The 14,801-nt window shown below is 43.3% G+C and overlaps 1 protein-coding gene across 1 annotated transcript; it reads right to left on the bottom strand.

Moving 5' to 3' along the window:
• Positions 1–4,550: 4,550 nt before the first annotated feature.
• On the bottom strand, positions 4,551–10,259 carry PROKR1 (prokineticin receptor 1). The gene is made up of 3 exons (XM_063152274.1): positions 10,008–10,259; positions 7,826–8,495; positions 4,551–5,241 (listed from the first exon to the last, which is right to left on the bottom strand). The coding sequence occupies exons 2-3, from the start codon at positions 8,320–8,322 to the stop codon at positions 4,551–4,553; spliced, it is 1,188 nt and encodes a 395-aa protein (XP_063008344.1). The 5' UTR covers positions 8,323–8,495; positions 10,008–10,259.
• Positions 10,260–14,801: the final 4,542 nt, after the last annotated feature.

Genomic DNA, 14,801 nt, shown 5'->3' with positions numbered 1-14,801 from the left:
ATCCCTTTGAGCAACATTGAGTGACTTTATGCTCAGTTATGTTTCTTACTATCCATGAGTATTTGGTGACTTTTATACTGGGATTTGTTCCACATTCTTTTGTTCTAGCTGGTGTTATGAAGGTCACTTTTGAAGCTGCAGGAATTCCTGCCTTGTCAGTGGTTTTGAGGAACAGCTGAGGGAGCTGGGTGTGTTTGGCCTGGAGAAGATGTGGCTCAGGGATGACCTTATCAGTCTTTACAACTACCTGAAAGGAGGTTGTAACGAGGTGGGGGTTAGTCTTCTCCCAGGAAACAAGAAAAGAGGACATAGTCTTAAGGTGCACCAGGGAAGGTTCTGGTTGGACATTAGGAGGAATTTCCTTCAAAAAAAGGGTTAGACATTAGAATAGAGGTGGTGGAGTCACCGTGTCTGAAGGTGTTTCAGGAAAGACTGGCACTCAGTGCCCTGGTCTAGTTGATATGGTGGTGTTTGGCCAAAGGCTGGACTCAAGGATCTCGAGGTCTTTTCCAACATAATTGAGTCTGTGAGTTAAGGCTTATCCTGGCAATGTGGGTTGCAGTGCAGCCTATAGAACAGGATCCTAACAGAGTGTATGAAAGAGCAAGATCTCCATGAGTCTGAGGGACAAGTGTCTATCTTGCCTCAATTCTGCTTTTTTCTGCTCAATGGTGTGTGTTTTTCTGCACCGATGGTGCAGAATATTTAGAAAGGGGACAGCCCAAGCACCCAGCGTCTGTCACAGCCCTGCCAACACAGGGAGAGGGAGAATGCAGACACTACAAGCATTGGATAAGTGCCTGGGTACCCAGCTCTCGAAAGCTGAAGCATCTGTTGGTACTTGTTGGAGTCATAGGAATCCTGGGAATACCTGCTTGACGCCATTCCCACGGTGTTTGATGTGAGCTGATGCAGTTTGTGGTGACACTGTGCTGCAGAGGCAGCAGCTGGATGGTGCTGTTGCCACGTGAAGGGCTCAGAGAAGAAGGATCACAGCAAAGTCTTAGCTCCTGAATGAGTCAGTCAGTCTCTAGGGAAATTTTCTGTGCTGACTACTTTGATGTATGCTGGCCTGTGATCTTGCAGGTCCTCCCCCTTTTGTAGAGGGACAATTGCTTTAATGACACAGCCTTTGTTTTCTCGGTTCCTGTTACTGATAGTAATTGCTTTTTCTTCTCCTAATGCTCTCTTAGCCATTTCAGGTCACTGTTTTAGCTTCCAGGTGCACCTGGCTTTCTGTTTTTCAGCATGAAAGAGCAGAGACTGGATTTTACTTTCAAGTTACCTCTGGAGAAGCTGCTATAGAAGGAAGTGAGGCTATGATTTTTGGAGCTGTGCTGCAGGAGGACAGCTGAGCAGTGATCTGGTGTGGTAGCACCAGTTTTGCATTTGGCAGCAAAAATTGGAGCTAGCAGAACCGAGACATGCTAGTATCTGGTTGATTTCACTGCATGGTGATCTAAATACTGCCAAAGGATCTCAGGTCCCACCCACTCCTCATCCATGACACATGCCACAATTCTTGCATGATAAAGCCCTTATTGCAGCTGTTCCCCTACAGCTTCCAGCAGGCAGCTTCCAGTAGGCAGCTTCCAGTAGGCAGGAGTTGTGCTGTAAAGGCCGCATCTTTCTCCTCTGAGACAGATGCTGCCTTCTTCCCAGCTTGTGCTTGTCTTTCTCTGTTTACAAGCAGAGCTCCAAGTAGGTGCAGTCCATATTCAATTCCCTCTCTAAATGTTGTCCTTTAGTAAGTTGTGAGGGTACAAAAAAGGCGTTTTGTTCTTTTCTTCCCTGCACAGCTCACATAAGCCCTAGGGAATGTGAGGTCTGGTCCTCTCTCTCAGACCCTTTCCTGCCTGCTCTCCCCTGCCTGAGGGTGCCACTTAGGTTACAGCCTGTTCCCACTGCCTTCAGAGTTCAGGAGTTTTCACAATAGTTTTTAAGTGACTTTTGGTCCCCCTGCAAAGCCCTGGGCCTCTGCTTGCTGGATCTCAGTTTGGGATCAAATACTGTCTCTGAAAGTGCCCTGTTTTGGGCTGTTTGGAGTTGGTGCCAACACAGGCTAAGGGTAATGTGACTGCTTCATTTTTGGACCAGGGAACAGAACTGTCACCCTTCCTCGGTGGGAGTCCCCCTCTCTCTGTGGATGCAGCTCACAACAAATGCAGTTGAGGGCAAAGCATGACTTCTGCTCTATCCAGACGTTCAGGCAGCAACACTGCTTTGCTGCTTGGAGGACCTCAAAATGTCAAAAATATAGCAGTCCCAAAACCTTAACCCTCAGCCGGGGCTGTGGAGGATGCTGCTTTAGTACCCTAATTCACAGGAATGAGAACGGTGGTTAGGCCAGACCACAAGAGCTCTCTTGGAGCTCTCAGGGTGATTTCCAGTGTCTTAAAGCAATTCTTTGCCCCAGATTTTGTTCAGTACTATACTTCTTGGCGGAAATTGTTTGTTTTTTAATTAACTCAGCCTAAGATAGATTTCCCTAGTGTGGAAATTGTCAGTTGAATTTGTTGCACCAAAACCATGTAGGGAAAACAGGTGGAAGGAGTATCACCCATTCTAATAACAGGCAATAATGCTAGCTAATCCCTTACAACTAGGACAGGTTTCAGAAGAAACCATGAGATTTCAGGTGAGATCACAAGATTAAGCCTTTTGATAGTGAAATACTTCTGCTCTCCGGTCCTTTAAATTTCTGTGGCAGGCTGGAAAACAAATGAATTTGGTACTTACCCCTGTTCAAAACTGACATTTTGAAGGATGATTTCAGTCATTGTTTTGCCTAACAGCAAACGATTAAATACTCTTCAACATATATTTAAGAGCAGCTAATGATGAGAGGCTTTGAGCATTTTAATGGATTTGAACATCCTTTTGCCCTTAAATTTAATTGGTCAATTTTTCTTCAGCAGCTATGGGATCATTCACATTACTCAGTTGGGTAAGAAAGTGATGGCTAAGAGAAGACAAAAAATAATTCAGAATGCTTATACTGAGGTCATGTTTTATTTGCAGGATTTGCTGCTCACTTTAAATTCACAAATAGACAAGTTATTTACCAAAACCACTTACTCCAAAAGTAGGCACAACCACATACACATTTGTCATCACAACAGAAAAGATTTTATTACCATACACAGAAGTCCATTATATCTTATGTGTAGTTGAAATGAGTATGTATTATTGTCACGTGCTTTGTCACAATTATCATTTAAGAAACATCCAAACTGGAGTTTCACTAAATCAGAACAGTAAAAGAAGCACTGCAGAAGGAAAAGCAGAATTCATCTGGAGTTGCGTCATATCTGAGCAGATAATAAGCTTCACAACTCAACCAGAAGCTGGCTCACTGAAGCCTAAGCTTGTCTTGCTCCCAGAAAGATGGATGGATCATCTCAGGATCTCCTTGATATTTTGGTGTTGCTTATCCTTTATCGAGAAGGTGCACACAGACTTAGTAAGATGTCTGGTTGGATTTTCCCCACTACCATGCTGTAGGTTTATATGGATCCCACTGACAAGCAAGGTAAAACACATGAAACTCCATCTGAACATAAGGAAACACTTTTTCACTGAGTGAGAGCTGTTGAACACTGACACTGGTGATCCACGGAGACTGTCAGCATTCCCTGGAGTCAGTCAAAGCCTAGCTGGACACAATCCTGGCTAACGTGGGCAGAGGGATGGGCTAGGCAATGTGGAGATGTTATTCTCAAGTTCTACAATTTTGTGATTAATTCTGTGAGGAGCTCAGCATCTCAAGGTAGCAGAAGCTGGCCACAGGGTGCCTGGAGGTGAGGGAGTAGATCCTTTTCATATATATCTGTGGCATTTCCAAATGCATAACAGAGTTAAAACTCTCCATAAAACTAAAGAGTGGAATATTGATAAAGCATTCTTAAACAAGGTGTGACAGGAAGAAACCTGAGGTTTTCACTTGACTGTGAAGCAGATTTTAGCTTTCAGAGCATGTGCCTTTCATAAGACCATGCTGTGCATATTGTCCAATGACAATAGAAAGCTGGTGGTCTATAGACTTCAAGAAGATTCATCAGGAAAGGTAAACGGAGAGGTTAAAAAGTGACTGGAAGCAAAATGGGCTTTCTTGGCATCCTTTCTCTTCTGAGCAGAAAGAAAAGGACACCAAATAGCTTAAAGGTACAAGTCATAAGCTCAAAGGTGTTAAGAGGTTTCTCTTAAGAAACAGAGAGGCATCACTGCTAGGGTCAGCACTCAACTTTTCCACCATTGTAGTACACTCTAATGTATACATAGATTTCTTTGTTCTTATTAAACAACTATAAAATTAGTGTCTACATCCCAAATTGACAGATGTATGAACTGAAGCACAGCATCTTTTCAAGCGTAAGGATTATCCAGCAGTCCAGTGAGAAGAATTCTGGTGGGAATGCAAAGTAGGCTGCTTTTTTGAGGGCTCTCACCAGTGAGAGGGTATTCCCACAGACAAGGAAGAAGCTTCTGACAAGGTATTATTTCCTCTTTGGCCCCTCTCCAAAAAAGCTGAGATTAGAACCTCAGAAAATTTATTGTAATTTTATGCAGTCTACTTCCTCTGTGATTGCACTTGTTCTCAGGTCCAAATCTATGCTAGATTTGCTTCCCTTATACGTTGATCTCCATCTGAGTAGCATGATCTTCTTGAAGTACTTCATAGTGTTGTTTTTCACAGTTACGAAACACATGGTGTTTATCATGCTGTTACTCATGGCGATGCACCTGACTATGTAAAAGGCAGTAAGATAATGCTTCTCTTTCACCAAAAGGGTGGGGAAGAAGTCTCGGACAATTGTGAAACCATAGAAAGGTGCCCAGCAGAGAACATAGGCAGTCAGAATGCACATTAGTACCATAACAGTTTTCCTTCTGCACTGAAGCCTCTTTCTGATTTGTTTTGTCTGAAATCCTGGGACAGTTTTAAACCAAAGCTCCTGAGAGATCCTGGCGTAACACAAGGTCATTGTAATCACAGGTGCTACAAATTCAATGCCAAAGATGAAGAGAAAGTATGATTTATAGTACATCTGCTGGTCAGCTGGCCAAATTTGGCCACAGAAAAATTTCTTCTGGTTTTTAACTATAAACAACACAGTTTCAGTAGCATAGTATGCAGATGGAATAGCTAGAAGTATGGAGATGACCCAGACCAAGGCAATGAGGACAGTTGCTGTTTGATAATTCATGCGTGGTTTCAGTGGGTGAACAATGGCCAAATACCTAGAACAGAAAAATATATTCAAAATGAAGTCTGAAAACACTGGTCAGAACATACTTCAAAATACAAGCAAACAGAATTGGGCAGGAGGAAATTGCTGTCATTCCTGAGGGGACAGCCTGAACATACTCATCTGTAAGGACATAATCATCTGTAAGAACATGTTGTGAAGTAGCAGCCTGGAGCTGAGTTACAATTTTGTATCACAACTTTTCCTTTTAAACAGGAGTAAGAGTTAGAAAAATGCAATATTAAACATCTAGTCAGGTCCAAGGAAGAAAACACAGACATGTAGAATCAGGAAAATATTTTCCCTAGGCAGACAGCTACTTAAAAAGCTCTTTTTACAAAGAGGTGAAATATACATTACAGTGTTTTTCTTATTTCTGTGGTTATTCTGTGGGGTGCAAAGACCTGAAGGTGATGCTAATGTATGGTTGCAGGTGAACATGATTTTAATAGATGTGTATCTATTTTCTGCCCATGCAAACCCCTTTTGTGTGTATTCTGGAGATGACCATTGCTTAATCATCTTAAATATGCAGTATTAAGTAATATGGCAAAGCAGAAAACTTGAGTTAGATATTTGCACTGCTGTAAAGCTGCAAGGTTGTAGTATTTCTGCTAGGAGGAGATTTTTATCAGAGATCCCAGTACAACTGTATTTAACCCAAAGCATTGTTTCAAAAAGTGGAATTTCTCATTCCTTTGGAGTCTGTTACATCTGTATACATTCAATATATAGAATAGCATCCATAAGATATAGTTATTCTGAAGTAAAATGGAAAGTCAGCAGCACTTTTCATCACCCAGTTATTGGAAGCAGATAAATTGTTCATGGCTCTTAATAGTGCAGGGTAAATGTCAGGGGACAGCAAAATGAGTCAGCCTCATTGTGGAGCAGAAGGTTAACATTTTTATATCAGGTCCTGGGGAAGTAAGTTGTGGCATAATGTATGTGTATGTGTTCATAAATGTGCATATCTGCTCAGCAGAACATTTGGCTGGATGGGATCAATCTGTCCAATAGATTCTGGAGGAAGCTTTTGTGGTGGATTTCCTGATTGTCATTACTTACCACGGCTGTTACTGTGCAGTGGTTTTGCAGTTCACAAACTGAATTCAGATGAAACTATCCTGGAAGTTGTGCTCCTACATAAAACGCACCAAATGCCTATGGATGTTTGGTCCAGGGGACCAAGCTAAATATTTGCAGTGTGGATATTAGACCCCTACCACACACTCTTCCTCTTCAAATGTTGCATTTTTTCCAGTGTAGGTGTGGCCTTAAAAATGTGAAATTCTGTTTTTTCACGTGAATAGACATGGACGAAGAAGAAAGAGAGCCCTCCCTAAAGAAAGTCCACAGTGGGACAGGCTTACTCACTTTACACAGCTGATTCCTTTTAAACAATCTAAACATGGGAAGACTTTTGTTAGGAGCCTGTTCTTTTTAGAGACAGAAGTCAACAATCCACATGACATAACATGGAATAGGTGATTGTTAAACAATGGGGTTTCTCTCTGTTTACCAAACCAATAGCTTGCAAAAAAAAAAAAAAGAAAAAAAAAAAAAGAAAAGCCATAAAACCAAAACATGGTGTTCTTACAATAAGCTTCAGTGATTAATCTTGTTAATCGGGCTTGTTTTTAAAGATGTGTGGGAAGATATGCTATAAATCTGATTTCTTAGCAGACATAAGGGCGCCATGACCCGTTACTTCATCAGCCTGGGATGCACTGGCAGAGCTTTCAAAGGAAACCTTGTAGAAGCTGAAAAACTGATAGAAAATGGTAATGCATACATGATAGTGTTTAGAAGCTTTACCCTGAGTCCTCAGCTGTTGTTGAAAGCCTATTCTGTTAGATGCTTGTTAAGGATTTGTTTGTAGGAGCTGATCATCCCCTTGCCCACACCAAGGAAAACACCTCTGAACTTCTCCAGAGTCTCTTCACAGACTTCCATTCATATCAGGTACAGCTGAATCAGCCATACACAAGCTGTATCTGTACAGCCCTCAGCAGGGCTAACTATTCCTGAGCTGACTTTTGCATCAGGGACTGAAAACTGCAACACTACACTAAAGTTTGAAATGGCACATGAGAGAAATTGGGGGAAAGAAGAGGAAGGAAGAGTGGGAATCATATATGTATGTGCATAGGGTCTACAGAGATGTGTATTGTGTTTGAACATGAAAGAGGTCTTGTGATGATGGCCTTTCTGTAAAGAGTTTACTGAGCCAGCCTCTGGCTTTCTGTGAGTCAGTCATGTCAGACTTAGGTCAGCACCAGACTTATGCTCAGGGTCTTGGTCTGTCAGAGTCCGTGGTGCACGAGGCTCAGAGAAGAGTCTTGAGAAAGGATACAATTAAATTAAATTGCTAAAATTCCTGGAGTAAAAGGCAGGCAGTGTCTCAGGACTGCAACACAATTAGAAAAAAATTATTCACTGAAAGAGTGGTCAGGCATCAAAATATTCTACCCACGGAATAGTTCACAAAAAATGTGGATGTGATACTTGAGGACATGGTTTAGAACTTTGGAAGCTGTGGCTACATCTTTGTGCCATCATAGCATCCCACTTACCTGTCAACAGCTATAGCCAGGAGAGCATTGGTCGAAACGTAGAGGGAGACAGTTCGTAGGTAGTTGACTGAGGCGCAGAGGACATGGCCGTGCTCCCAGGACAGCTGCTGCACCACATAGTAGTCCATCTCAAAGGGGCAGCACACAATAGCCACGATGAAGTCTGAGATGGCCAGGTTGGCAATCAGCAGGTTGGTGAGGTTTCGCAGCTTCTTGTAGCGGGCGAGAGCAGCAATGAAGATGAAGTTGCCAATGCCAGAAACCAGCATGATGCCAACCAGAGCAACCGCGATAACTATCTTGGCTGTGAAGAAGGTGTGGGTTTTGGTCATGTCATCTTCACTGTCCAGTGGCAGGTCATAATCACTGTAGGTGAAATTGAAAGGGAAAGAGAAGTTTCTCAAAGAGGTGAAATCCCCATTATGGATGTTGTAGATTGAAGCAAAATTGAGGTGGGCGGTAGCATTTAGGTTGCGTTCAGTTTGCTCCGTGGCCATCTCTGTCTTCTTTTGGCATGTGCAGCTTGGCTGGCCCTCAGTGTTGTTAGCCCAGTGTGGCAGGGCACAAGAGTGGCAGGTGAGAGACCTCACCCAAAGCTTCCTTTTGAGCAGTGAGTAACCTTGTCTTTGTCCCCACAAGATTATAGGACAACAGCCTCACTTATCTCCTTCTGTGGAAACAAAAAGATGAGAATGTTTCCTGAAAGGAAATGATAGCAAAAGTACTCATCTTGAAGCAAAACAATAGCCACCTCATTGCCCCACAGATCTTTTGCTGCATGTGCACAGAAGGAAGAAATACCCTGTGAAGGGATGCTTCTGTTCTCACAAAATAAATCCTTCTAGTTGCTTCATGCACTGTTTGTTACAGCAGTTACAGTTTTATTTACCAACAATGAAATTTTCACCAGGCAGTGAAATGACAGTCTTGGAGGAATGTAAAATCAAGTTTAAAATTCTACCAGCCCGCAAGCCCATGGTGCTGTCATCATCTTGCAAGGTAAAAGACACTAAAGTGACAACTCAGTGTGCTGTAAAGCATTTGATGTGCCTTTCGGACAAAGTTTATGCTTTATTCTGGTTGTTTCACAGGGATGTGGTAGAGGACAGTGAGAAGAGAACTGATGTTCTTGCTTCTAAATACATTTCTTAAGTAGAGTAAGAGTTGAAGTAAGAGTTGCAAAGGCCCAAGAAAATACTAAATCCAGCACTTCCCTTTTGGCAACCATTAATTGAGTACAGGACAAAAATTTTCCGCCAGCATAATCCATTATCACTTCTGTCAAACAGGTTTGACAGAACTCTGCCAATTTGCAAAGACAACAATTTTGTCCCATGAACTTGTAGAGCTTAGCTGTGAAGGCAAATCTGCCATTCACAGGGAAAGTGTTTCCACAGAGAGTGAAAGGTGAAAGATAAAATCTTCTGTAAGTAAGACAGAGTACCTTGCATTTTTGATGCTGGGGAGGAACAGGCTCCCCTCTTTGTACTGCCAGTTTTACCAAGTATTAAAAAAAAAATAAAATTCCCACACAGAGGGGAAAACCCCATTTAATCTACTCCTTATTTTTGCCTCTCTGCATCAAAATGCTGAGAGGGCATATTCTTGTATCTTCTCATGGTCCATCTAGGAATCTTCACACCAGACTCCTAGCTGTCAGGACAGTCTCACCTCTTCCGAGCAGAGGATCAGGGAGCATTACTGCTTCTTCTGCCCTGAAGCAGTAAGTCCTCGGGGTGTCAAATGCTACGGAACAATAGCAGTCACAGCTACAAAGGGTAATCTGCATAGTGGAGCTGTTGCTCCCTTCTTTCCCTGGAACTACCCTCAGACCCTGATGTACCGACACTTAACAAATATCTGTCAGAAACTCTGTTTTACAGCTTTGGTCACAACACTGTTTTTTAAACTGAGCATTGCAGAACAGAATAACAAAAAGCCAAAGCCTGAAATGAAACAGTTCTGACAAGGGACTGCTTCAGGAGACACCTCCACAGCTGCCTGGAAAGGTAAACATTCATTTAAGAGAAGTGCTAAATAAACTCTTGGATGCAAAAGAGTTGGCCAAAGCAAGGGGCAGTATCTGTGTCAGGTTCCACTGCTAAATACCAAAAGATCTATAAAATAAATACAGACAACATGAACATCTACAAACTGACATAACACTATCAGCAAAGGGTACCTGCAGTTGTGCTCATCATCTTGGAGGTCTCAGGCACCCTGAGAGAGAGCCAGGTTTCTTCTCTGATGAGAGAGCTGCCAGGTTTCTCCTCTGCATGTGTTGCTGTTACTGGAAGAGAGAAAGGATCACTGGAAGTAGCGCAAGGACTCCGCTGAGTGCTGCTTTCTCTCCCATTAGGTAATCCCTGTGCTCAGGGGAGGATGGCTCCTCTTGCCTCTGTGCCTGCATCCAAAGCCTTTGCTCAGTGGGAGGCACCTTGAAGCTGTTCGTGCATTTCTGATTTTAAAGAGGCAGCACGATCTGAAGACAATAGACCACTGCCCTTTTGGGGTTCCTCTGCCTTAAACCCCCTGAATGCAGGAATGGAATAGGCAGAGTGTCTTTGTTAGCAAGCCTGAGCATGGGACATATAAACCCCTGTCTGCCCTTGTTCTTTGGGTTTTGCCTGTGCTAGGCAGCAGCAGCCTGCACATGATGTCCCACAGAAACAAAATACAAACCTCCCCCTGGAAAGCAGGGGGAGGATGGAGGGTGATGTGCTTTCCTGGGAGCCGTTCTCTTTGTGTCACTCTCTGGCTATTGTGTTTTGGAGTGCAGCTGCAGTAGCTCCAGCAGGAGAGACACACTGAATAGCCATAAATCAGAGGACCCATGACAGCTTTCCTTGCCCTCTCAGGGAAGGAAAGAGCAGAAAAGTGGCAGTGAATCCTTAAAGACTTGGTGTTCTTTGCTAACGCTGTCTTCCTCACTGCTCTAAAGCACTCACACTTGACGGAGCAGTTCTTTTGCTTTCCAGTTCTCCAGAAGGAAAGGAAATGTGTGGCACATCACCTGTCTTCTTCGCCTCCAAACTTGTTCACTTAGCTGACATTTTCACTTAGCTGCATAGACACCTTGGGGACACATTACACAGTCCCCAGCAGATGAGACCATCAGAGGCTGTCAAAGGTCATGAAGGGTGTAGGAGGTTTGCAGAAAACTTAGACTGTGTGTCCCGATGCACATTCACAAGGCTCTTGTGAGCTAGTGGACACTTAGCTCTGGAAAAAGAAGGTAAGGAAAGAAACCTGTGAATATAGAACATGTCTGGGGTAAAAGAGCCACTACTGTGGCATTCCTATCAGAAAACTTGAAGAAGATTGGAAAGTCCCCAATGTCTGCAGATAGCAGAGAGCATTAAGAATTTCACAACAAATACTTTGCTTGGTTTTGTTTTGAACAACCAGTTTAAAATTTGAAAATACACTAAGGGATTTTTAATGTCCTGAAAGGGTGCAACCAGATGAACAACGAGGAAATCAGATCCAGTCCACCTGTTAAATTCTGTCACAAAAAAAAATGTAAATATAGTAAGTATGAAGAAAGAGGCAAAGGAAACTGTGTACATCGGAGCCACATTACCATGATCCCTAAAATGGGCCACATAAACCTTAAATGCCCCTGAAGAAAAACTGATATGCTAAAGGGAGCTTTGCATTCAGAATGTTCGTGATCTCTCTAAGACTTCATTCAGCTGTTTCACATGAAGTTATCTAGTGAGCTAATCAAGAAATATAATATCCAGATATTTATATTCCTTTAGGCCAAAACCTCATCTGCTGCAGAACTGTCTCTCCCAATTGACTCAAAGCAAGTTGGCATCAGAACCTTGATAACTCCAGATGTGCACTGCGTGCTCAGTGAGAGCTTCTGTACAGCACTAGTTCATCTCCTGTGCTCCAAGGAATTGTGCTATATGTGTCAAGTTGTTTCTCAGAGAACACCACTAGCATTGTGAACCAATGTGATTTATATGTGCTGTGCAAGGCAGTGCTTTGTAGCTGTTGACTGGGAGTCACTGAATAGAGAACAAAACCAGTGGGGCTGGAACTGTTCTTGGGCAGAGTGGAAGTTCAGGGTGGGTCTAGAGCCTCAATGACTGTCCCAGCACCCTGCCCCACTGCAACAAGGGCTAGTATGGTAGTCTAAGGGGTCTAAAGCCATGGGGTAAATGCAGCAAGTGTATGCATATGATTTGGGTGTACGATTTCTGCAGAGGACAAGGTTTCTCCTTAATAACATTAATTGATGATTCCCCAATGGTGTCACAAAATCAACACAGCATCACAAGGCATTTCCTGGGACCAGTGTTACCAGTGTGATACATTCAGGCTGAGAAAGAAAAGTTGCTACTGAAAACTATAATGGAAAATACTGTGTTGGTTTTCTATGGTCTAGGTTTTGGTAGCAGGGGGGGCCACAGAGGTGGCTTCTGTGAGAAGCTGCTGGAAGCTTCCACCATGTCCAGCAGAGCCAATCCCTAATGGCTCTGAAGATGAACATGCTGCTGTCCAAGGCTGGTCCAAATAGAGATGATTGTAACGGCTCTGTGATAACAGATTTAAGAAAATCAAAGCAATGGGAGACATCGGGGTTTTTTTGGTATTTTCCTAGCCAGAGAAGAGGAGGAGCTTCCTCTGAGAATATGTGAAGGAAACAACATGGAGACACCAAGGTCAGTGGAAAAGGAGGGGGAGGAGGTGCTGCTCCAGGTGCCAGAGCTAAGATTCCTCTGCAGGCTGTGGTGGTGACACCATGGTAAAACATGATGAAGGCCATGGTGAGGCAGCTGTGCCCCTGCAGCCCACAGGGATCCCTGGAGGATGCAGAGATCCACCCACAGGCCATGGGGATCCATGGGGGATGCAAAAATCCACTCACAGTCCATGAGGGAGGTGCCCATGCCAAAAGAGGTGGGTGGTTGAAGGAGGCTGTGATCCAGTGGGAGACCCAGTGGAGGGCGAGTGCCCTGCTCCCTGGTTGGAGCAGCCTGTCCTTGGAGTACTGCACCCCGTGGGAGGAGAACCATGTTGGAGCGGTTTTGGGAGGGCTGCTGCTTGTGAGATTGGGCCCATATCAGAGAGGTTTGTGGAGATGTGTCTCCTGTGGGAGGGACTCACAGTCTCACAGGGAAAGGACTCCTTTCTTGGAGCAGGGGAAGAAAATCTTGGGTGACAAACTGACCAAACTGACAAACTGCCCTTTCTCCCTGCATTGTCAGTGGGAAGGAGTGAGGGGTTGGGGAAAGAAAATATGGTTTTAAGGGCTTATTTTGCTTCTCATTATCTTCCTGTGATTTTGTAAGTAATAAATTCACTATGTATCTCTCATCTGATCCTGTTTTGCCCTTGGAGTGTTTTCTCCCAGTCCTTATCTCAATTCATGAAGCCTTCATTAAACTTTTCTCTTTCCTCTGCTTAGCTGAGGCAGGGGAGGCTGAGTGAGTGATTTTCGTGGGTGTCTGGAATTTGGCCAGCATCAAATCACGACAAAGATTCACATTCCTGTTTATTTGTTTTGATCATTAGTATGCTCACAGGTTGAATAGGGAGGTTATTTGGAGGCTGAATGATGCAAAAACAATTGCAGTGTACTTGTTTGGAGACTTTGAAATCATGAAGTACTAAACCCAGCATTTAGCCTGGAAGCAGACCTGAGGACTCAGGCCCTTCATTTCAAAACAGCAAACTCAGTTACTGTCTAATTTTTCCTAATTGCTAAATAAATTGGACTCTGAGTGAAGTAATTAATCTTACCTAAGCTTTGCATAAAGCATAGCTGGGGTTTTCCAAAGGTTACTAATTTAAATCAGGCAGTGAAGTGGGACGAAGCATCAGACTTGTGATTTTCTGGGAAAACAAGCATGTGTATTTTTGCTCAGTATTCCCACCAGTTGGCCCAGGGGCTTTACTCAATCTGAGAGTCTGCAACTGATGTTAATGAACCCTACATTTGCCTGGACAATGTCAGGTATATGTATTTTTTTTTAATATATGGAAATGTGCCTTGTGGCACAAGAGGAAAGTGACTTTTGGATACAGTTTGGCAAAAATACTTGGCACACCGAAGGAATCCTACCCTACTCAGCTGTTCCAATGGTAACTTGGGATGTGGAAATGCTGGAAAGGAGTGAGTAGAGAAGAATCTGGACTTTTCTACTGGATTATGTCACCATGTTAGTTTCCTTTTATCACTTCTGCCTCCTTACTGAGTGTATATCACTTTGTGGCTTGGGAAAAGGCATAAAGCATGTGAAGGAACCATACAGCAGGCTGTCAACAGCCACAATGACACACTACCAAGATGGTTGTCAGCACTGTAGGAACAGCAGAAGTGGCACTTTCATCCAAAAAGTCTTCTCCTTTCAGAGCAGCAGAGGTTTCTGTGGACAAGGCCATTCAGGTGGCTCTCACAGACGAATGACACAAGATTTAGGTAGTCTGCTCAGGGCTCACTTCATGTGCAAGGTGACACAGGGGCAATCAGCATGAGTCTTGATGCCACAGTATATGACATGAGTGACCACAAGAAAAATATTTCAGTCTTTAAACATTCAACTTTTTGTTTAATTATTAACTATTCCTTTGAGGGTTTTGAATGTATTTTTTAGGTTTTGTGTGTTTATTTATTTTTTTTTTTTAATCGTCCTGTCTTAGAACAAATGTCTGTTAGCACAATCCCTTCTCTTGAGCAGGCGCCTCTGCAAGGCAAATGTTAATCTCAGGATTATTGTCTAATCTGTACTCCTGTTCCTGGGCTGTGCTACATATACACAAATGTTGGGGTTTGGGATTCTTCCTCTTGCTTCTTTCTCTCAGGGAATTTTCCCCCATATGTATTGCTAGGAGACAATAATAACTTAAGGGAACTTAAGAGAGATAAAAGCAGTTGCCAACCTCAGAGGAAGAGGACACTGGCTGCACTTCTCCTGTCTGAGGGGTTCTCTTGGAGGGGCAGAGATACCAAAGAATTTGG

The sequence above is a fragment of the Melospiza melodia genome, chromosome 3, assembly GCF_035770615.1.
Source record: "Melospiza melodia melodia isolate bMelMel2 chromosome 3, bMelMel2.pri, whole genome shotgun sequence".
In the NCBI taxonomy this organism is placed as follows: domain Eukaryota; kingdom Metazoa; phylum Chordata; class Aves; order Passeriformes; family Passerellidae; genus Melospiza; species Melospiza melodia.
The sequence above is the reverse complement of the archived record's forward strand: the minus strand, read 5'-3'. Positions and strand labels throughout refer to the sequence as shown.